The sequence below is a fragment of the Lissotriton vulgaris genome, chromosome 6 (genome assembly GCF_964263255.1).
Source record: "Lissotriton vulgaris chromosome 6, aLisVul1.2, whole genome shotgun sequence".
Taxonomy (NCBI): domain Eukaryota; kingdom Metazoa; phylum Chordata; class Amphibia; order Caudata; family Salamandridae; genus Lissotriton; species Lissotriton vulgaris.
The window spans coordinates 1,388,749,139-1,388,771,482 of record NC_141694.1 but is presented as its reverse complement, the minus strand read 5'-3'; the positions used below and the strand labels follow the sequence as shown (position 1 = coordinate 1,388,771,482).

Here is a 22,344-nt window from a genome sequence, read left to right as displayed (position 1 = left end):
ACCCTGTCATGGTTTTTCTACCCGGATGGCTGCTTTCAGAAAAGAGTAAACATGATAAGTTTGGTGCGAACCTAGAAACTGTAAGGGAGACAGGGCTACTCCGCACTGCTGAAGTCTTAGTATGCGTAGCTGGGGCTTCATAGAGTGCTTACGCGGTAGGCTGTACAAATCACAGAAAAACAAAGTGCAGAAGTGATTGTGCAGATCGGTTGTCACTGGGGCACGAAGTCAGTTGTGATGGAAATAACTATTTTCTATCTCATACGGAGAGTTCAACTCTCATTTTATGTTCATTCTCAGTTAAAGAATATGCATTCCCTACAGTTATCCAGCAAAATATCCATTTAGTCCAATGAACGTCGAGTAAAAACAGAACCAGCATTTTAACATTAGGGAACCCTGACTAAAGCTAACAAATATTATGAGTCAAATGGGATAGCTCTGACATTTCAAACTGTTGTCATTGTAGGTTTTGATAGTTACTTATACTATTTTGAGGCCAGTGAACATGAACTCCTGTGTGTGTTAACAATGATTCCATGACATTTTCCTCAGTAGTCAATCTGTGCCCCGTAACTAGTATAGAATGGGAGAGGGAGAGACATTCACCTAATGACGGGCGGGCGGGCGGTAGGTCGGTTGTTTGCGGTCTGAAAAATGTAAATTGATGGCTAACCTAATGAGTTCAGAGCAAACAGGTTCTTTGTTAAAAAGTTAGTCCAGAACCCTGATATTCATTAAAAGTGCAAAACTTATTAAAAATACTTCTTTGCAGAAGGAAGAAGAGTGGATTTGTTAAACACAAATACTGAGATTAGTATGGCAGATCCTAAAACACAAGATGTCGCTAGTTCAACAATTCGTACACATTTACAATTGCTAGTTCTAACCATGTCAAATCAATGTCATATGCCTAAAACTTCATTTTACCTTTTCTACTTAATAAATCTAACTAAGAAAGTGCACTATGATGATGTAAGTTAAGGACTATATGAAACTTGACTAAGATTCATTAAATTTAGACCGTATAGCGAGGATGGTGTTGAATGACTGGTGCAGGCAGGGGTTAACAAGCCATCAATGGCCTCAGTTTTAATTGTGAACCTAGAACGAAGCCACAGGCCATAACTACCAGGAAGGCTGCTTCTACATCACTAGTCATCAGCTTTCTGATCCCAAAAGGAAAATACATATCCATCCACACTCACTTTTGGATTAATTCATATTTGATATTGAAAACAGTCACAGGAATATTTCTTTTTCACAAGACAATGTTTCTAACACTTTTTTCCAACACTTACAAAAGGTTAGTATCATTTTAGAACTTCAGTAGAAATTCAGAAATCAACCTGAAGGTAAACCTACCTCATAATGTAGCATGAAATTTTTGTCCTTCACGCCACTGAAAAACAAACAACAGACATTAGCGGCCGAGAGTATGGGGAGTTTTCAAAGGACGTCAGGAGGGAGGGAATGGGTTTCTTTTTTTTGCGTGCATTGTTTTGGATTTGAAAGGAACACAAAATCTTTTTGGAAACACTGGCCATAAAAGTATTTTTAAATAGTGTCACGTATAAGTTAAAAGCTCTGAAGCCAATAGTAAAATGACTTTTGTCTGAGCCACAGACTCCTTTATAAACCAAGTGTATAAACATTTTTTAACTAAAAAATATAAATTCAGCAATTAAACAACGTTGTAGCCACCAATTCCCTGCCACCAGTCCTTAGTCCCCACGTGTGCTGTACCACAGTATTGCTATCAAAATATATACCTGAAGATATATTGAGACCATCATAATCGCTTAGAAATATTGTTCAAGTTGAGTTAATAATAGTAGGTCCAAACTTATTTTGACAATATTGTGTCAATAAACATTATGGTCTGTATCTGCAGGTTGCTACTTCTCCTCTGCTATTGTGACCCAGAACACGGCAAGCACCAAATTCCTCAACCATATAAAATAAACTGCAATGAAGGTCTGAGCAACCCCTGGAACCAATATAAAGACACTCCTCAAAGGCTGTTCTGAGCAACAGCATGGATGCGTTTCATTAGAATTGATTCTATGTAAGATCCTGTTGATCATCATTTATAGTTTTATAGCTATTACCTTTTCCTTCTCATTCAGCAGACAAATTAAGAGCAAGGCCGTCTTTAACTTTGGAATCTGACTACATTTCAATTCTTAGGTTCCAATACTCCATGTTCAAGGCATAGTGGACAGTGGACAATTCTCAAACATACTTAAAAACATGCATCATTCCCAAAAAGAATATTGTTATTAGTAAAATATTTTCTACAGAAATGTTGTTTCTGCGCAAAACTAAGAGCTGCTGCAAAGAATATAATTCAATGTGTGTTCCTTTTGAGTAAAAGCCCAAAAACAGACAGCAACAAAACAAAAGAAAATACCAAATAATTGTTTTTCAGTGAGGTGCTGAGAAATTATCAACAAGGAAAAGATGCTTACCTTAAAGCGGCAGTGATAGGATCAGATTTCATAATTGATTCGAGGGAGTCAAATGTAACAGTGCAAAGAACCTAAATCGAAAGAAAGTCACAGTTAAAAGAAGGCAGACAGGAGACTGGATTGCCCCACACTCAGCACGGAATGTAAGGGACTTTCAATAATGTTAATCAATATTCAACTTTCTCCTAATCAATGTCAACATTTTCATAAATTCACTTAGTGTCATTACCCAAGAGAAATCAGTGCATAATCAATCGGCACAGTTCCAATAACTTTAGCATCTAGCAAAACTGTTATAACTCAACCTTTCATAAAGTGTGTACATTTGTAGGTCTAATCTGAAAGCACAGCAGACTAAAAGACCTATTGTTAACGATTCTTTAATAAATCCATAGGGTGAGCTTTGGTTCCACCCAGAGGATTATTTCCCTCTCACTTCCTACCAATGTTTGTTTGGCGTATCATTATGACTTGTAAGTGCTTCCATTGGAGTGAATGAGGGAATGTTGCAAATCTGAAAAGTACACTCAAGTTAATGAGACAAACAATCAGATTATTTATCTTATACATTCTGCATAAAAAATAACCCATCTGACACTTTTTAAGTACAATTGCCAATCCAATAGTTCAGGCTTTAATGTGCTAAGCAGCATTTGTGTAAGTAACACATGCAAATAGCCTCTGGGCATGCATTCGTTTTCCTTTATTAGCATATTACAGCTAGTCCTAGTGGCTTTGCCAGTGCTTCTTTTAAGTTACCACAGAAAACACATATGTTAAATAAGTTATTAAACATAACACTTTATAATAAAAATGAAATCTTACACTCATGATAAAACACCAAGACGTCAAGTCTCTACAAACAAAAAGCAGTACTTTCCTAGACTCTGGTAAGTCAACCTAGTTTGACATTTTTGCAGCCCAAAACTATGCAGAGCCTTATACATAATGGCAATCGTTTATCTGTCTCTTCAGAGAAAAGGAACTAAGGTGTCTTTGTATTACTCTTCAGCTGAGAATGTATTCTTCACATTTTAGTACACATTTACCTGCAATTGGGAGCCTTCTGCTAAAACAGAATTAAACTTCAGAGCGTAAGGTGTTCCATTTGTCAAAGTATGTTGTAGTAACAGCATAAAAAATTAAGACATGCCTTGAGTTAAGAGAAAATGTATCAAATTTTGGTACAGACATCTACTGGAGATCTCCTTTTAAGACTACTTGGTCTTAGCAAAATGTAAGTTATTGTATGCGGATGCTGGAAGAAGGCACCTCCCATTCATTATTGGATTACACAGACACCTACCACATTCCAATCAGAGACTCCCAGTCGAATTTGAATCCACCAGTTCGATCTGAGTTTGAACTCAGCCAATTTTCCTTATCTCATTTGCCTATAATGATGATGGTAATCTAAAAGAAGTATAACACATTCTAATTGTTCCACTGGTGGTAAAACAGGTCCCCCGCTCAGAGTATGTCTTTTGGCTTTACATTCACACTTTAATGGGAGAGCCGCGGCTGGAGGGTGGGTGCGCGGAGCTTTAGAAGAAACACATTTTGGCAGGGCCTGATTGGAACACATGAAAGCCAATGCTCACATGGTGGGTCCTCCGTTATTAGGACAAATTGGGTAATTAACGATGGGCATCAAGTACACACTTTTAGACTTCAGCTAAGATTTCATACATCTTTAAGGCAACGTCAATGTCAAGAAGTAACTTCAAAAAAGCTAAGATTGTATGTAGTCAAAAATCTTAAGGAAGGTATCTTTTCAGTAGCCTAAATTAAACCAGCATTGGCAATGCCAAAAAATCTGGCTTATGAATGAAAGTGCCTTTTGGGTCACTATAGGCTTAGGTACTCAATAAGTCATCTTACATGCACTCAAACTCATTTTTGAACTCATATTTCCATTCATCCATCCACTAATTCTTGCATTCTCCCTCTAACACAACCCCAATGGAACACATTAAAAACTCAACCACATATGCAAGATACTTAATAGAACACAAGTAGAAAAAAGAAAACATGCTGTCACTTAACCCCTTCCATGCTGGCACGTTTCCGCCCCTGTGCGGTAAACAAACGAACAGGGGCGGGTCATGACGAACCCCAGCCGTCATCAGCACACGAGCACTTTAGTGCATGACGGCTGGGGTTCGTCACCAGCATGGAAGGGGTTAAATAGGACTGCCATATATAAGCTTGCAATAAAAAAATATGGCAGTGGTTGTCCGTCTTGCAGTGGTATTCTACCAAGTCTATTGCTGTTTAAAAGTTGCAGCATGGCCACCACATTTTTAATCGATGTGCTTTCCAACTTGGTACGGTAAAACAATGATACACTATGGACTGCAGAATTCCATAATGTTTGCCTGGTTTACATAAGTGGCCACTCAGGATGGGGTGCATTAGAGATTAAATGAGCTGCAAGCCAGTGGCCTGTCAGCACTGACAGTGGAGCTTTTGTATCCTCTTCAGAAAATGTAAAATAAAAAGAGATTAAAAAGATTAAATGAAAATATAACTATTGTGAGAAATTGGGGTGTTAGTTGACTGGGGTGTGAGCCCTGGTCAAGCAACAGCCACAATCCCTTGCAGGGTGAACCACAAAAAGTCACTAAATTAACCCTGGGTAGCTTGGCACAAAATACAATCAGGCTTAACTTAGAGGCAATGTGTACCGTATTTATGCAACACACAAACAGTAATAAAGTAAAAACACAACAAAAGGAAAATCTCAACCCAGTTTAGAAAAACAGGAGTACATTACAAAAATTGAATAAGTAGAACTAGAGTTATGAATGTTTAACATTTTTGTGTGAAAACTAACACCTAAAGATCAAAGCACCAACCGCAGACATCTAGTCGCACAAGACCAGGTCAAAGTGTTAAGTTAAGGCTGACCATTCTGGAGCGTGGTTCGGATATAAGGAATGGATTGAGCCTGGTCAGCGCTTACCTTCAGACTTAGAACATTTCTTGAAGAAAAATGTCTGAGAAGGTAAAGATCAGCGGGGCAAGGCTGCAGGAGGTGTCTGAGGAGGGAGCTTCATCATCGGATGACCTTGGATCAAAGCCACAGTAAAGATTTCTACGTTCAGACTTAATCGTCAAAATGGAATTAAACAAACGTCTGAAGGATGAGGCAGAGGTTGTAGACGAATGCAGTTCCACGGTTTAGATACTACTTTGTCAAAGGACCGCTGAAATGGATTTGTTGCAACATAGAAGAACGTAGCGGGAGAAGCCACAAAGTTAATCCGACAGCTGTTGCACCTTAAGGGGATAGGCGGGCTCTCTCCTGGTCCTTAGAGAACTGTTTGGCAAAATCTCTCAGTTTTGGAAATTGACTATCTGGGCACCTTTAGCACCACAACCAAGGGTCCAAGACAGGTAAGACACATCTTGAGGATTCAGGACTAACTCAGGCTGGGCCCAAGTGCGTGTCCAAGATGGTAGGAGCCTGTTATGTCCCTGTGGCTCTAAACAAGGAGGGCAGCAAACTAGCCATTAGAGTCAATTCTGGTAGTCCTGCAAGCAGATGTAGATGGAGGGCTCAACAGCAGGGCTAGCCTGAAAGGAGTCAAGGCAAGCTCCAACGTCCCTCCAGGTACAGTAGTAGTCTGGCAAAGAACACAGCAGCAGGCAGTCCTCTGAAAGTCCTTCCCCTGGTCCAGTAGTGAACGACAAGTAAGTCTGAAGGTCCTATTTTTATACCTTGGTGCTCTAGGAGGAGAAGCTTCTGAAAAGGTTTCTTGAAGTGTTTGGAATTTCCTGACTCCACTGTCCTAGCTCTAAGCTGGCTGCAGTGACAATACATGGTCGTTAGGTCCTATGTGAGAACCTGGAGCACAGGCTATTCATATGTAACTGAGGCTGTGCTCAGCTCTGCGCCCCCCCCTCCAATCTTCCCAGCAGATTGCCAATTTAGGCACACCAAATCCCTTCTATTGTGTGACTGTCTGGGAGGATTTTACTAAGTCTAACTGTCAGCTACATCCAGTCATGTGACCCAAGACAGACTGCAGGCTAAAAGGGCTAAAGGTCAGGAAAATCCCAACTTTTTAAATGTGTCATTTTCAGAATTGTATTGAAAAAATTAGACTTTACCGTTAAGGAGGGTTCATCATTACAATTTCATAGGTACCAAACATGACATACCTATCTGCTATCAACAGCTTATTTCATGTAATAAGGAATCACAAATGTTACCCTAAGGGAGAGGTGGGCCTCACAGTACTAAAAAACGAATTTGAGTTTTTCAACACCAGGACGTTTAAAACTTAAAAGTACATGTCCAACCTTCTAATTACAATGCATCCCGCCATATGGGCTGCCTAGGGCCTACCTAGGGTTGACATATATTCAATAAAAGGGGGGTTTAAGGCTTGGCAAAGGAGTTTAAACGCAGAGTTGACATGACAGTGTAACAGTGCATTCAGGCTGCAATAGCTAGTCTGGGACATGTTTTGAAGGTCTACTTAAGAGGGTGGCACCATAAGTGCTGCAGACCCACAGGTAGCATTTAATTTACAGGGCCTGGGTATATGGTATACCACTCTACAAGGGACAAGTAAATTAAAATATGGCAAATAGATATAAACCAATTTGAACACGTTTTCGGGAGAGGACAAGCACTGGTTGTCAGTGGTAAAGTGCACAGAGTCCTATGGCCAACAAAAACAAATTCAGCAAAAAGTGGAAGGTACAAGGCTAAAACGTTTGGGGTTGATCCTGCAGAGAGGGACAGTTTCAACAACTATCGAAGGAGAAACACGAAAATGAAAGGACTGGCCAACAAGCGCGACACAGAAGCACACTCATTTTAAGGTACATGTGATCATAAAATGCAGTCATTCAGCGGGCAAGAGAAGAAATGACTGATACCTCACCCCATGCAGTATGCTGTCATGAATGGAGTGTAAATGACACTCAGGAAGATGAATGTTAGAAGAGGGCTGACCTAGTACCCCTCCTGGAGCCTAAATTGGTCCCAGTTACCCTATCTCCCGGGGCTATAGTCCAATAAAAAAGGAAGGGTGCTGTGTAACCCCCCCCCTAAAAAAAAGCCCCCCCAAAAAGCCTCAAAATGCCCTGGGGACCCTAACCCAGGCTAATTAAAATGAAACAGGGGAGGAGGCAGTCCCCTCGCCAAGACTTCTTGGACCCCATCCTCAGGCCAATTACAATAAAAAGGGGAGGGGGCCACGCAGGACCCCTCCCCGAGCCATGTAAGGTCCTCGGGATCCTATCACCGGTGCCAAATTCCAATAACAAGGGGAGGAGCCATGTGGCCCCCTTCTCTGAGCCTTAAGAGGCCCAAGGGACCCTATCGCTCGGGGCCAAATACACTTAATCTGGAGAGGCGGTGTGGGGCCCACCTCCCCAAGCCTTCTTGGGCCCCAGGAACCCCATCCCCGGGGCCACATCCTAAGGGGAGGGAGGCATTGTGCCCCCCCTAAGCCCTAATAGGCCCAGGGACTCCATCCACCAGAGTCAAAGGAAATAAAAATGGGGGCTTTGTAACACCCACCCCCCCCCCACCCTTCCCAAAGCCTTATTAGGCCCTGGGAACCCCATTCCCCGGGTTGAGTAATTAATAAAAGGAGGGGAGCTTTCGCCCCTCAAGTCTAATATGGCCCTGGGGACCCAATCTCATGAGGCCGAAAGGTAAATAAAAGGGGAGTGGGGACGCGTGCCCCCCACTCCCAACCCTTTATAGGCTTAAGGGACCCCATTCCCTGGGCAATAACTTTTTTAATGGGATAGGAGACTTCAAAGTGTCCCTCCCCAGCCTATTTTGGCCCAGAGCCCCCCTTCCCCCAGGCCTGCATCAATTATAGGTGGGCGCACCAGTCCCCACCGAGGGGGACCCACGACCAACACAGAGGCTGGGGGAAAGCCACAGGGTCCTCGCAGCCCAAGCTGGCTCCCCGAATGGTGCAGGAGCTGGCATGGCCCTGCCAGGATTGAGCAGCATTGTATTTTTCCACAGAAAGTGTCAAGAGGACTAGAACAGAGCGACACATTAAAGAGACGGAAAGGAGAAATTACCCTTTTAAGGGGAAAAGAAAGTAATGGTAACTGCAACAACCAAAGCTGTCTGGGGAAGAGGGTGGACGTATGTGAATTTATAGCATACATGCCAAGAACAGATGCCTACAGATTAACGTTTTCTATTCGAGGCAAGTGTGGCTGTACATACAAACAAATGCTCTGCATACACTGAAAAGCAATCCTCCCCAAATGGTGGCTAACATGTGGATGTTGCAGGAGACTGAAAAAGGGTACATAGTACAGCCTGGCTGACATTTTGTTATCGGCAGGTAATACATCTAAACAGTAGCGCTTTGTGTGTATTGTAGACCAAGTATCTGCTTTAATAATGTCAGCTATTAGGATGTTCCCAACGAAGGCCGTAGAGGCTCCTTTCCTTCTGGTGGTATAGGCTCTAGGGGCTTTTAGCTTTCAAATAACAGGTTTGGATGCATTTTACTATCCATCTGGCTATGCTTGGTTTTGAAAAATGTCTTTCCTTTTTGTGGTTCAGAAAAAGCAACAAACATTTGCTAAGTTTTTCAAAATGGTTTTGTTCTATCTATGTAGTACATTAGGGCTCGTTTGACGTATAAGGTATGTAGAGCCTTTTGAAACTGAGTCAGGTTGTGGAAAGTAGAATAGGAGTTCTATAGACTGATTCACTTGGAGAAGCTAGAGAGGTAACTACAGAACCTAGAAAGAGCCACTAAACTCTTACCCCACGACTTGAGCTGCAGTCCAAATATGCTCTCAGTCTAAAACAACAGGAATATTGAGAAACTGTGGAGGAGGTGGTAAAGGCCATCTATCAAGCTACCCAACGACGTCTCTATGAGATGGGGGACAGAGCATGGAAGCTCCTTGCATGGCTAGATAAGAAGGAGAAAACAAATAGGTGGGTCCAGAACATCATCATTTTTAAAAAAAAGTTTATTTACACTTTTTCAAAAAAGATACTAAGCAGGCAGACAAGAGTACATACAGAGTATCAATGCAGGTGTACAAGTGAAGAGGGTGCAGTAGACCAACATAATTGACCTGAGGGCCATTAAAGCACGGTGAGTGAATGATCCATACAATGGGCATTAGAGACAACATCATGAGAGAGACCACATAATACACATAATAGCAGTATTCAATCGTTAGGCGAGTTTAGAGGAGGGGTGGATTGAGAGGGGTGCGGGGGAACGTGAATCAACCTGTCGAGGGCATGAGGGGCAGAGGCAGTTGCCACAGTGTTAGGCTGTGTGTCGTCAACTTCAGAAACTGGGTTTGTTAGCAGAATGTTGTGAGTGGTCCCCAGTTGTCACAGGGTCAAGAAGGTCGAGAGGGAAGTGGAAGAAGCTCAGCAAAGGCGTACATTTGGTCCTACCAGAATACCATATCTCGAATCCATTCCTTAAACTTAGGTGCCCGGCCTGGGCCCCAACGGTATGCGATACGACGTTTGACGAGGAGGAGGCTGAAGGAGACGAATTTTCTGTGTGTCACTGCTATAGTTGCGGTATAGCCAAGAAGTGCGAAAAGGGGAGTGTGTGGGAGGTGTAGCGATGTCATTTGTTCCAGGGCTTCCAATACCTGAGTCCAGTACCTCTGCACAACAGCGCAGTCCCATGCCAGATGGAGGAAGTCAGCCTATGCAGCCCCACATCGACCGCAACTATCATCCTCACGCAACCGAAAGCGGTAGAGCCTAGCAGGTGTATAATATGCACGGTGTAGATATTTCTAGTGGAGTATCCAGAGAAGGCTACTAGAGGTGCTATGCTCCGTTTGCCCGCAGCAATAAGTCCATTGCTCCTCCGTTATGGTGAGCTGCAATTCTGCGGACCATTTATCCTTGGAGGAGGTTGGGGAAGTGGACTGAGTGGTGTACAAAGAGTGATAGATGGAAGAAACAGGATGAGGTGCCGCATCCTCGGCCGAAGTGCAGCGACCTCAGGTGGCTCATTGGGGAAAGAAGGAGTGTGTTCTTTGAACCCCTGCCATAGTCGGATATATACAAAAATGGCCATGGGGGAGGGGGGTAGCTCCGTGAAGAGCTGCTGAGAGGTTCGGAATTTGCCCTGGGAGTAGAGGTCCCCCCAAGTTCGAATCACATATTTAGCTAGGGTTTTCTTAAATATTCCCTACAGTAGGACTGGCATTTTCGGATGGTATGACAAGGAAAGCAAAGGTGAGTAGAGCATAGGGGCCCGGGTTCTAGTAACTAAAAGTTGCCACGCCCCTGCAGTGGTACTGATCTGGGTTGTAGTTTCCACGCAGTTAGCATCAGCAGCGAAGATGGCGCCGTCTAATGGGATGGGGTCAGAGAGCCAGTGCTCGGCCGCCACTTGAGGCATGTACCTAGGGGGGTGGAACCAGAAGTGTGCATAATGAGCCTGTGCGCAAATATAATAGAGCGCAAAATTGGGGATATCGAACCCCCCTTGTGTGTAGGGGCGAGTGAGGGTGTCCCACTGCAGTCTGGGCTGCTTACCTCATCAAACACCACAGGTCCTAGTTTTCGAGGCAATTCTCGTCTATTGATCTGCAGACATCACTGGTTAAGCATCAATCACCCCAGGAGATCTCTTAATATAGAGATTATCAAGCTGTCTCAGTCTATTGCCTTTATAAAAAACAGCCTAGCTCTGATCTACACATTTAGAACAACACAAAACCCACAAACACTTTAGAAACTGACAGAAAAAAGTGTGGAGAGCGAGATGGCACCTCACGGGCGCACCACCAATGGGACCCCTGGCTGGTACTCACCAGGATGGCCCTGTTCTCATCATTGGTGCCATCAAGCCTTAACGTAAACGTGTCTTTAACCCAAAGTAAAAGGACAGTGAGTGGTGCAGTGGACACAACTTATATGTGAAAAAAACTTACAACATTAAACATTTAACATACAAGCTACTGTGCAACCAGGACAATAAACTTTACTCATGTTCCTTTCTTTGTTGCAAACAGTAAACATATAAACATAAAAAAGGAGAGTGTGAATACAACCCATCGATTCACACCCTACTTACAGCCGACATGTTTCATTGCCTTGGTTTCTATCAGGCAATTTCCTCAGGGCAACTGAATTGAATGCCACTGCCAAAGACACTGAGCTTTGCGTGCCTTCAATTAGCCTTGCCTCTCATACCAGCCAAGAGGAAAATTAAAACAGGAATGCAGTCCCCATAGGTGAGCGTGATCCTATCTCCCTTCGGTTCTGTTACGGTGGAGAATAGTCGTTCGGCGTCTTCTCAGCACTCGAACCTGCTTACCTCCGCAAGTGAGGCGAATAAGCTCTGTGCGGAGCATCAAAAAAAAAACCTGCTTTGATTGTAGGGCACATTTGTGAAAAGATAAAGGAGTTTAGGAAGAATAACCATTTTAATTAAGGATATACGGCCTGCGATGGATAGCAGATGGGCAATCCAGCGAGTAACATTGTCCCGTATCCCATCTAGAGTACGGCCATAGTTAAGGCGCATCAATTCGTCATGATTTGCGGAAATCCAGATACCAAGATATTTAACCTCGTCAGGGCACCACTCAATTGGAAAGTTCTGGGCAAATTCCGTAACTAAGGAGGTAAGGGGGAAGAGTTGATATTTGGACCAATTTATATGGATCCCAGACAGACCCTCAAATTGCACAAACTCACGGAGCAGCGGGTTGAGGTTCATCTGGGGCTCCCTAATGTAGAACGTGATATCATCTGCGTACAGAGAAATCAGGATATGTCGGGATGGGCAGCGGAGGGCCCTGTCTTGATGGTATTGCCTGACTTTAGCTGCAAGGGGCGATAGCGGGCACCCCCGACGGGTACCTCGAGATATTGGGATAGGAGACGAGGAGTGACCATTAATAAGTACTTTGGCAACGGAATCAGTATAGAGGAGACAAACCCAGGATATGAATCCCTGTGGGAAACCCATGTTTTGTAAAATCACAAAAAGACAGTCCCATTCCACCGAGTCGAACGATTTTGTAGCGTTGAGGAATACCGCAGCAATGGGTATCTTTGGGTCTATCGTGTGCAGAGTGGAGAAAAGCTGCGTAGATTATGCGAGGTCGCTCGCCCAGGAACTAAGCCAGCCTGGTCGGGAAGCACTAGCTTATCCATCAGAAGGCTAAGGCGGTTAGCTAAAAGTTTTGCAAGGATTTTAGTGTCCGTATTAAGTAAGGATAGGGGTCTATATGAATCGCAGCAATCTGCCGCTTTGCCGGGCTTAAGAAGGGACGAAATTAGTGCTAGCCTCATGGAGTGGGGCAGGCAGCCAACTTCCAACGCTTCATTAAAAACGATTTTAAGGATGGGAAGCAGCTGGGCTATGTAAGCTTTATAAAAATCAACAGGAAGGCCATCAGAGCCTGGGGCCTTACCAGATTGCATTTGCATGATTGCCTCGTGTATTTCATCATTTTCAAAGGGAGCCGCAAGGAACTTCCTCTGCGTATCGCCCAACCAGCCCAACGTGATATCTTGCAGGAAGGGGGCAAAGTCGGGGGGTTCGGTTCTACAAGTGCTGTACAATGTGGCATAGAAGTCAGTGAAGGTGCGCAGAATATCCTGAATGTTTTGGTGCTGTATTCCCTCTGGATCTGTAATCTCCAGGACATAACTGGCGAATCTAGGGTGTCGTATCATTTGCGCCAACTGCCTGCCTGGGCGTTCGTCCTCTCCATATTTGCGCGCAGTATAGTACTTTCCGCAAAAGTGTGCTTCTAATGCAGCCGTTTCCTTATATTATGTGACCTTTTCTCTGAATGTTGAGAGCTTGTGACCTGAGTTCGGTCCCCAGAGTTCAGCCTCTAACTGTTTGAGTTATTCTCAAGCTTATGAAGGGTAAGTCGCAGGTCACGCAGAACCCCTAAGCTTTTGGCCATGCAGGCCCCTCGTATTGTGACCTTAAAAGCTTCCCACACTACTCCTCACCTATTTCCGCTGTGAACACCGTATCAAGTAGAGCCTCCGGAGCATGCCGCCAGATTCGGAGCGCGGATCGCATATCCGGCGAAGCAATAGTTATGAGAATTGGCGCGTGATCTGAATAAGTCCTGGCGAGATGAGTGGCACGCTCAGTCCAGGAAACTGTGCCCCGGGAAACTACCCAGTAGTCTAATATGGCCCATGAGGAATGGAGGGCAGTATAATGGGTACCCTCTCTATCTCCAGTGTGGAGATGGCGCCAGACGTCAGTTAGCCCATGGGCTGTGAGAATACCCTGTATGGTTGCCTGTGTTTTGGTGTGATTTGACCTGTCCATCGTCGGATTGAAAGCAGAGTTAAAGTCCCCCCCCCGAATAATATGAGTGGAACCTACTTGCAGAATTCGACCCCATAGTGTGGTATAAAAATCCGGGTCACCTGTATTTGGACCGTAGCTACACACTATCGAGACCGATTGAGTCCCAGGTGTGCCCAAGAGTAGACAGCTACGCCCCATGCGATCCTGCTGTGTGCCTCCCAGAATGAAGGGTGAGTTGTGCTTGACTAGGATGGCCACCCCCCTAGAGTATGTGGAGTAAGAGGAGAAAACATGAGTCATGGCCCACTTACTGGCAAATGTGGGAGAGCGGGAGGGGTCAAGGTGGGTTTCCTGCAATACCGCAATGTGTACATGATGTCTGTCCAGGTAAGAGATGATTTTCCTACATTTCCGAGGGTCCCGAATGACCCGAAAATTCCAGGACATTAGGTTAAGGCGTAGGGGCTCAGCGTGCTGTTACAGGAAGTGGTACGCTATTAGGGTGAATAAGTGGCCTGCAGAGAATATCATACCATGCATGCTGTCTTACAGAGTCAGTGCCTGTCAAAAAGTTTAAAAAACAATGCAAACAGTGAACACAAATCCCTCTCCCTCCCTCTTCCCACAGCGGCACCCCAAATGTGACGACAGTACCACCATCACCCAACACAACTAACACATTGCAACTGTGAAATAAGGGGACCTCCCATGTGGGGGTACGCCAGTGTGCAACAAAAGCCTCCCCCAGTGCTGATGGTCAAGGGGGGAGGGTACTTGGCAAACATAGTGCGATGATCAAACAACTGCCAGGCATGTTACAGTCAACATTTTTAAAAAAAGGGGAAATTACATTTCCCCCCTCCACCTAAAAAAAGGGGGAAGAAGAAAGGGGGGGGGGAGCACAACCCCAAGGGGCATCAGTAATTGTGGGACAGATTTTGCCAACACAAGCAGTATGAAGGTGAGAACTTTTAACAGTGAAATGAAAGTCATTATGCATTCAGCTGCAGAACTTATCTGTGGGCTGGGAGCGGGGCATAGGACAGTGTAGTCTGGAACTAGCTGGGTGCAGTAAGGGTGTATACAACTTGACATCACTCCCCAGAGTCCCCAGCAGTGTAGCAGCGACGGTAGGGCTGGCGTGTCGCTGAGGCAGGAGGGCACACTGCGACTGGGTGGCAAGGCTCTTCACGGGACAAAAAATAGGGAGGTATTTCATGACTAGAGGGGAAAGAAGCGAAATTCAGTCAGCACTCAATGATGGCGAATGGGAGAGTCGCTCTGGAGAGTCCTTTGTCTGAGTGTTCCTTTTGACGGTGCGAAGAAAGTCATCCACCTGCTGTTCGTTCATGAAGAAGTGATACTTATCCCTGTAGGTGACTCTCAGACACGTGGATAAAGCAAAGCATATTCAATTTGAAGTTTGCAGAGTTTTTGCTTGGTCGGAAGAAGTTTACGGCGGGCCTCCTGCACCGCCATCGTGAAATCGGGGTAGATTGAGAAGCTGGTGCCCTCAAATTGTAAATTCTGGTGATGTCTGGCCAGCCGCAGCGCAACGTCCCTGTCTCTGTAATTTAGTAGGCGAGCAATTATCGGCCTCAGATTAGCCTCCGGGGCTGGGCGTGGACCGAGGGTACAGTGTGCCTGCTTCACTATGAACTGAGATGAGAAGGCTTCAGCTCCAAAGGTGGTGCGTGGTAGACGTTCGAGGAAATCTTCCATCCTACCGGTGTTTGTGCTCTCCGGAATCCCTGTAACGCGAATGTTATTGCATCGACTTCTAGCCTCCAAGTCCTTGTTCTTGGCAGCAATCACCTTTAAGAGCTTATCTATCTGGGTCATTTGGCGGGAAATCTGCGAGGTAGTGTCTTCCGTATCCGAAATACGCTTCTCTGCCTCCTTGATCCGCTCATCATCTTTTTCAACCATTTGGACTATGTAGTCCATGCGCATGCTCATTGAGTCCATTTGGGTAGAGAGGTCAGACAGGCTGCGGCGCATTCCAATAGTAATGATTTGACCTCATCTTCCGGATCGGGGGTGGGGCGGGGGGGACTGAGGAGGACGCTGCTGTTGATGGATCAGGATCTTCAGTGCAAGATCGTGTGACAGATGTCTTGGCATCAAAGGGGAGTTTAGTTTGTCAGCCGTCGGGCTTCCCCATGTTGTCTGCCTAACGGGCAAAGTGGCCTGGTACAGAAGGGAGGCAAAGTCCAACGCGGATATGTTCCTCTGCAAGAGGGGTAACGGGGAGGGAGGCCAGGCTAATACCGGGCAGAGGGTCACCAGATCGGTGCAAGGCGGCAGAGGTGGAGGTAAATGACAGCCGCAGGTTGGGTGGGGCAAGGGGGTCCAGCAACAAGGGACTGAGAAGTCAGTCTCTGGTGTGGATGCCAGGAGCAATGTTGCTAGAGCGGAGTGCAGTTACCAGCTTAACAGTTAACAGCTTCAGTGGAGCAGACGAGCAGTACCGTGCCGAGGAAGAATATAGTAGGGAATAGCGTGAACCACCTGCGTGCAGAGTTGTGCATAGGGCCGGCACAGGTTCTCCTCACCGAAGCATAAGACACAAGTCAATAACAAGCATTGGAAATGCAATAGGTCTCGCATTAGGAAAGTTTGAGCTATTGGTATTGTAAATGACACTTTTTTTATTTATGTGTTGGTTTTGAAAGTAGCAAAATTAATAGCTTTGTCAGTTACAATGTCAATAGTTTTAACTTTTGCAAATGTGACACCTATAGCATTTGTAATGCAATGTGTGTTGTATTTACGTGACTTAGATGTATTTATATTACAAATAACAATGGCTTTTAATTTTGTAAATAATACTTAAATAAAAGTTATTGTAATTTATAATGGCAATAGCTTAAACGTTTGTAAATAACTTTTGTGAAGATTATGTTCAGTGTATTTTATTGTGACGACAATCCAAGAACATTGCATTTGCACCTACACACACAGAGCCACACACATGTAGATGTGGTGGTGGTGGATCTGGGGGATATGGTGGTGGTGGATGTGGTGGTGGATGTGGTGGATGTGGTGGTGGATGTGGTGGTGGTGGTGGATGTGGTGGTGGATGTGGTGGTGGTGGTGGATGTGGTGGTGGATGTGGGGGTGGATGTGGGGGTGGTGGTGGATGTGGTGGTGGTGGTGGTGGTGGAGGTGGTGGTGGTGGAGGTGGTGGTGGTGGTGGGGGTGGTGGAGGTGGTGGTGGATGTGGTGGTGGTGGTGGAGGTGGTCGATGTGGTGTTGATGTGGTGGATGTGGTGGTGGTGGATGTGGTGAAAGTGGTGGTGGATGTGGTGAAAGTGGTGGTGGATGTGGTGGTGGAAGTGATGGGTGTGGTGGATGCGGTGGTGGATGAGGTGGTGGATGAGGTGGTGGATGAGGTGGTGGTGGATGCGGTGATGGATGTGGTGGTGGTGGTGGATGTGGTGGTGGTGGATGTGGTGGTGGTGGTGGATGTGGTGGTGGTGGTGGATGCGGTGGAAGTGGTGCATGTGGTGGTGGATGTGGTGGTGGATGTGGTGGTGGATGTCATGGTGGATGTGAAGGTGATGGATGTGATGGTGGATGTGGTGGTGGATGTGGTGGATGTGGTGGTGGATGTGATGGTGGATGTGGTGGTGATGGTGGATGTGGTGGTGATGGTGGATGTGGTGGTGATGGTGGATGTGGTGGTGGTGATGGTGGATGTGGTGGTGGTGATGGTGGATGTGGTGGTGGTGGATGTGGTGGTTGTGGATATGGTGGTTGTGGTGGATGCGTTGGTGGATGAGGTGGTGGATGAGGTGGTGGATGTGGTGGTGGCTCCCTCAACATCCACTAGCTAAGGTCTCTGTCTGTTTAACTCTGTATCTAAGCCTTCATTACATCTACTACATTTCTCTGGACTGCCTCTTTATTTTTTCAACCTTTTCATTTCAAAATACTTTATTCGGTATTTTGCAACCATAAAAGCACATGACAGACAAATATAAACTCAATAAATAAGTTAAAATACAATTAAAAAACAAAACTTTAACAACAGCCCTTTACAGATTCAGAATGGATAAGAATATAAATAATAGGAAGCATTTTCTAACAAAGACTAACTAGTGAGCTAGTAACCCTGCATCTGAACTTCCAGCGGAACTCCCTTTAGAAAGTTACATAAGGAACACTGAAAAGTTTCGTTAACAATACATGCTCTTTAAGAAAATAACCAATTCCTTTACAGTGTCCTGTGCCCGTGAAAACTGTGGGGAGAGAAAACTCCCAGGACATTGCTTGGGAGGGGGTAATGAGCAAGAGTAATTTGAACAGAACAAAAATAGCATCCATTTGAATAAAATGGTCTCTACACAAAAGTGACATACCTAAACTTCGTTAGTAAACACTCTTCTAAAGCTCTTAATAAAATTGTGCAACATTAATTAATCAGTTGCTTCTATATTCATTAGAAAAATCATTAAATAATCAAAAATCTGTCTGGCAAATTGCACATATAAAAAAAGCTTCCACAACTGATGGCAGGTACGTAGCACAGATTCATCAGGGCTCCCAAACTGGCTGGGGTAATGCCCTTACCACATGGTGGTGGTAATACTTCAAGTGATTTAAAAAAAAATGTACATTCAAGTTTAACTTCGGGGAATTGGTACTAACAATTGGAACAGATCTAACTGACCAGTATTACTGTGCAGTGTTTGTGAATAATTGTGGTCCGTGTGCTGCGTACAGGCAGGAACGCCACCCTTGTGGAAGTGCAATTTGCCAACTACTCCGAATTTTAATTCAGGTGGACACATCTCATGCACTTGATTTCAAGTTAACTGCAGCCGTTTTGTTGTACTTGTTATATGCACACTTTCTGCACCGTAACAAACGCCCTTGATAATGTAATTTGTGAGAGTGTTGTACTTGTTATATGCACACTTTCTGCACCGTAACAAACGCCCTTGATAATGTAATTTGTGAGAGTGGGGTTACATCATGGTGCCCGCGGAGGCAGCACACACAGCCTGGTGACACGAGAGACAAGGAGAAACACGGCCGTCAAAGTGAAAGTACGGCCGGCTGAGGGCATTGCTGTGGGGAGGGGGGATGAGAAATGCGACACGGCGGGCAGGGGAGGGGGCGGAGCGGGGAGAGCGGCATGAGGGTGTGAAGCAGCAGGGGAGGAGTGCTGCTGGCGATTGACTGGCGATTTAATAATTGTGGTCCGTGTGCTGCGTACAGGCAGGAACGCCACCCTTGTGGAAGTGCAATTTGCCAACTACTCCGAATTTTAATTCAGGTGGACACATCTCATGCACTTGATTTCAAGTTAACGGCAGCCGTTTTGTTGTACTTGTTATATGCACACTTTCTGCACCGTAACAAACGCCCTTGATAATGTAATTTGTGAGAGTGTTGTACTTGTTATATGCACACTTTCTGCACCGTAACAAACGCCCTTGATAATGTAATTTGTGAGAGTGGGGTTACATCATGGTGCCCGCGGAGGCAGCACACACAGCCTGGTGACACGAGAGACAAGGAGAAACACGGCCGTCAAAGTGAAAGTACGGCCGGCTGAGGGCATTGCTGTGGGGAGGGGGCGGAGCGGGGAGAGCGGTGTGAAATCTGACGAAACTGATGTACATAGACAGCACTCATTTCCCTTCCTTTCCCACTCCTCTCCCTGTGGGCACCATGGATACTGTAAAGTTATTGACCGTATCACCCTGCCAGTAAGAACCTGTACCCCTATGCATATGTGCAGCCATTCTAGGCACCATGGCCTTTTTACCCATTGGAATCCCTAGCTTCCCTCCTGCGCGTATCTTGCACCCCCCCCTCTCTCATGTATAGACCATGAAACCCTTTCCCTTTGCGCGATCCTGATGTGAAAAAGGTAACCCTCCTGCTTGACCCAGGCCTTCCCCATTTCCCTCTCGAAGAAGCATCCTTCGCCTCAGCTGACATAGCCCCCCCCCCCCCAGTTGTATCTGACTGCCCCTGTTCTCTCATGTACAGGTCATAAGATCTCTCTCTCTCTCTCTCTCTCTCTCTCTCTCTCTCTCTGCGCGACTCTGGCCCTGCACGCACCCTGACCCCCTCCTTCTCCTCATATGAGCGAGTCATAAACCCTCTTCTTCCGCAAAGCCCTGTCCTTGAGAGTCACGGCCGCGCCTGACCAGCACCTCCTTCCCTTCCCTGAATGCCCCTCTATTGACAAGCCCTCCCTTCACGCTCGATTGTCCACGCAGGCATGAATACCACTCCTTTGATGACCCCTTCCCCCGAGTTCGGCTGACCACACATGTCCGAGGCCATCGCCTAAGCCAGGAGATACCATTTACTGCCCTTATTGTATGCCTAGCCACCCCACCCCCTGGGCCATGATCAGGCGCACACATCCTACGAAACACTCAGCTGCATGATTGCCCTCCCCTCTTATCAGCAGGTCAAGGGTCCCCATTGTGAACGTATGTGGAATAGGATCATCACGAGGATTATAGGGATGTCTTCCTTTTGCGACATACTGACCTGATTGTACCATCAAATGTTTTGCAAAGTATAAAAACAAGAGTCTCAAGCTCACTTGTCAGAGCACCTCCCGAAAGACACTGTGTTTCGTGTCCGAAATGACTGGCTCTCCTCATGAGAAATAAACTCTGTTCTTGATTCCTGCTCCCAGCGCCCGTCTCTTTATTTTGGTAACTATTCAGAATGGGAACTAAGAGGCGGTTTGCGCCAGCAGCCTGGGCATCGATAGAATTATGGGCTCACTTTCCACAATTGGCGTCCCAACGCGGGGTCCATCAGTGACATAGGGTTCGGTAAGAGAGATCCAGACGAAGAAGTGAACGTCTAAAATGATCGGAGTATACCTGCCTTGAGAGGGCCCTAGCCCGGCTGCCGATCGACAGAACTTCACCAATTCTGAACGGACCTCTCTTGAGTGACCTATTGTCCTGACTGGAATCCCACAGGAATGCTACATGGAGTAAGAGAACGATCGGGCGCTGGAGGAGGGAGTCGAAGAACTGTCCGTATGGTCCGGTCCGGGTAAGATTAAGTAGGGTGTTTTTACACCTGATTGGTAGGGTGGTTCTATCCACCTGATTGATTGATTGATTGTATTGAAATCGGTATTTGTATACTGATATTGTATTGGTTGGTATTGGTTCATTTAGCTTTGAAGGCTACTTGACATATTGGTTCTCTTTCGAGAACGAGACATTCTCTGTTTGCAAACAGCGGCGAATAGGAACGTCGTCCCTCTTTGCAGATAGAGAAGGGTAGGTAATGCAGACTTTTGTCCCCGTTGTAATCCGTCATGCCTACTTTTCTCCCCACTGAATTGTTTGAAGTCGATTAATAATCGATTGTTGTTCTTTGAGATCTTCCCTGTCCACAAACAGAGACGAATAGGAATATTCTGTTCCCTTTATGGATAGCGAAGGGCAGGTAATGCAGACATTTGTCCCCGTTGTAATCCGTCATGCCTGTTTTTCTCCCCATTGGTTGGTTGGTTGCCTGGACATTGTTGTCTCAGGAATTGTTTCGTTTGAGGTATTTTCTATCTGCAAACAACGTGAAATAGAAACACTCTGTCTAGTCTTTGCAAGTAGAAAAGGGTAGGTTATGCCCCTTTGTGAATTCGTCAGTCCTACCCACTCCCCACTGGTTGGTTATTGTGGGGTAGCTCGCATGGTCCGCCCAGGAGACTACCCTTATGGAGGACATATGCTCTCTACTCATGGGCCATTTAGTAGAAATAGACCGACTGGTCCGCCCAGGAGGCTACCCTAGTAAGTGGAAGTACATCGCTCGGTCTGTCCAGGATGATACCCTAATGAAGGAATATATGTTCCCCTTTTGATCGATAATCTCGTTCCACCCCGGACCATTTATTGGAGGGGACTCGTCTGGTCCGTCCAGATGTACCCCCCTAGTGAAAAGGACGCATAAAAAATATGAAGTGATCACCGTTCCCTACTAACAGAAAGCTTTAGCTCGAAACACGCTAAGGAAGAGAAAGAAAAATAAAAAGAAATCAGGCTAAGTCAGTAACCCCCTGATGAGCTTTTGACTTCACCAAAAATAAGAAACATTAGAAATAGTTCGTAATAAGAAATGTAAAATGGCGAAAAGATTTGATAACAGAACATAGCCACGTGGCAGCTAGGCTTCACTGCCTGTTCCTGCTCCCAACATGTCTGCCTCATTGCCCGCCCCGCCCAAATAACGGTCACATGAAATAGAAACAACTCAATAGGTACCTACCCCCATTCCGGAAGCTCCCGAAGTGCAACAGGTCCGCGGTTACGCCCATCCGGAAGGCGAGGCCTGGAGGCACGAGGGACTCGCCTGGCCACGGTCAGGAGGAGATGATGTTGGGCAGGCGGTCCAAAGGATGACAAGGACCTCTCCATCTTCTCTCTTCTGCCGCCCTGCAGGCCGCGGGGAGAGAGGGGGCTGTCTTGCCTCGGCCACCGACCACCCCTCTCTCTCACCCGATCCGGCTTTTTGTCGAAGGCCGAAGCCAAGGCGAGGACGGCGGCAAATCAAGTAGTCCCGCCACATGCCAAATTCGCCGCCTGCCGCCGCCTGCATAG

General features: G+C 45.8%; 1 protein-coding gene across 2 annotated transcripts in view; it reads right to left on the bottom strand.

Annotated features, from left to right (window-relative positions):
- Nucleotides 1–22,344, bottom strand: part of PNPT1 (polyribonucleotide nucleotidyltransferase 1) — a 524,718-nt gene that overhangs the window by 202,977 nt on the left and 299,397 nt on the right. For both annotated transcript variants that reach the window (XM_086927497.1, XM_086927498.1), the window contains exons 14-15: nt 2,472–2,542; nt 1,366–1,402 (exon numbers count right to left, since the gene is read on the bottom strand). In XM_086927497.1, coding sequence (XP_086783623.1) covers nt 1,366–1,402; nt 2,472–2,542 — 108 coding nt within the window. The remainder of the gene's footprint in view (nt 1–1,365; nt 1,403–2,471; nt 2,543–22,344) is intronic.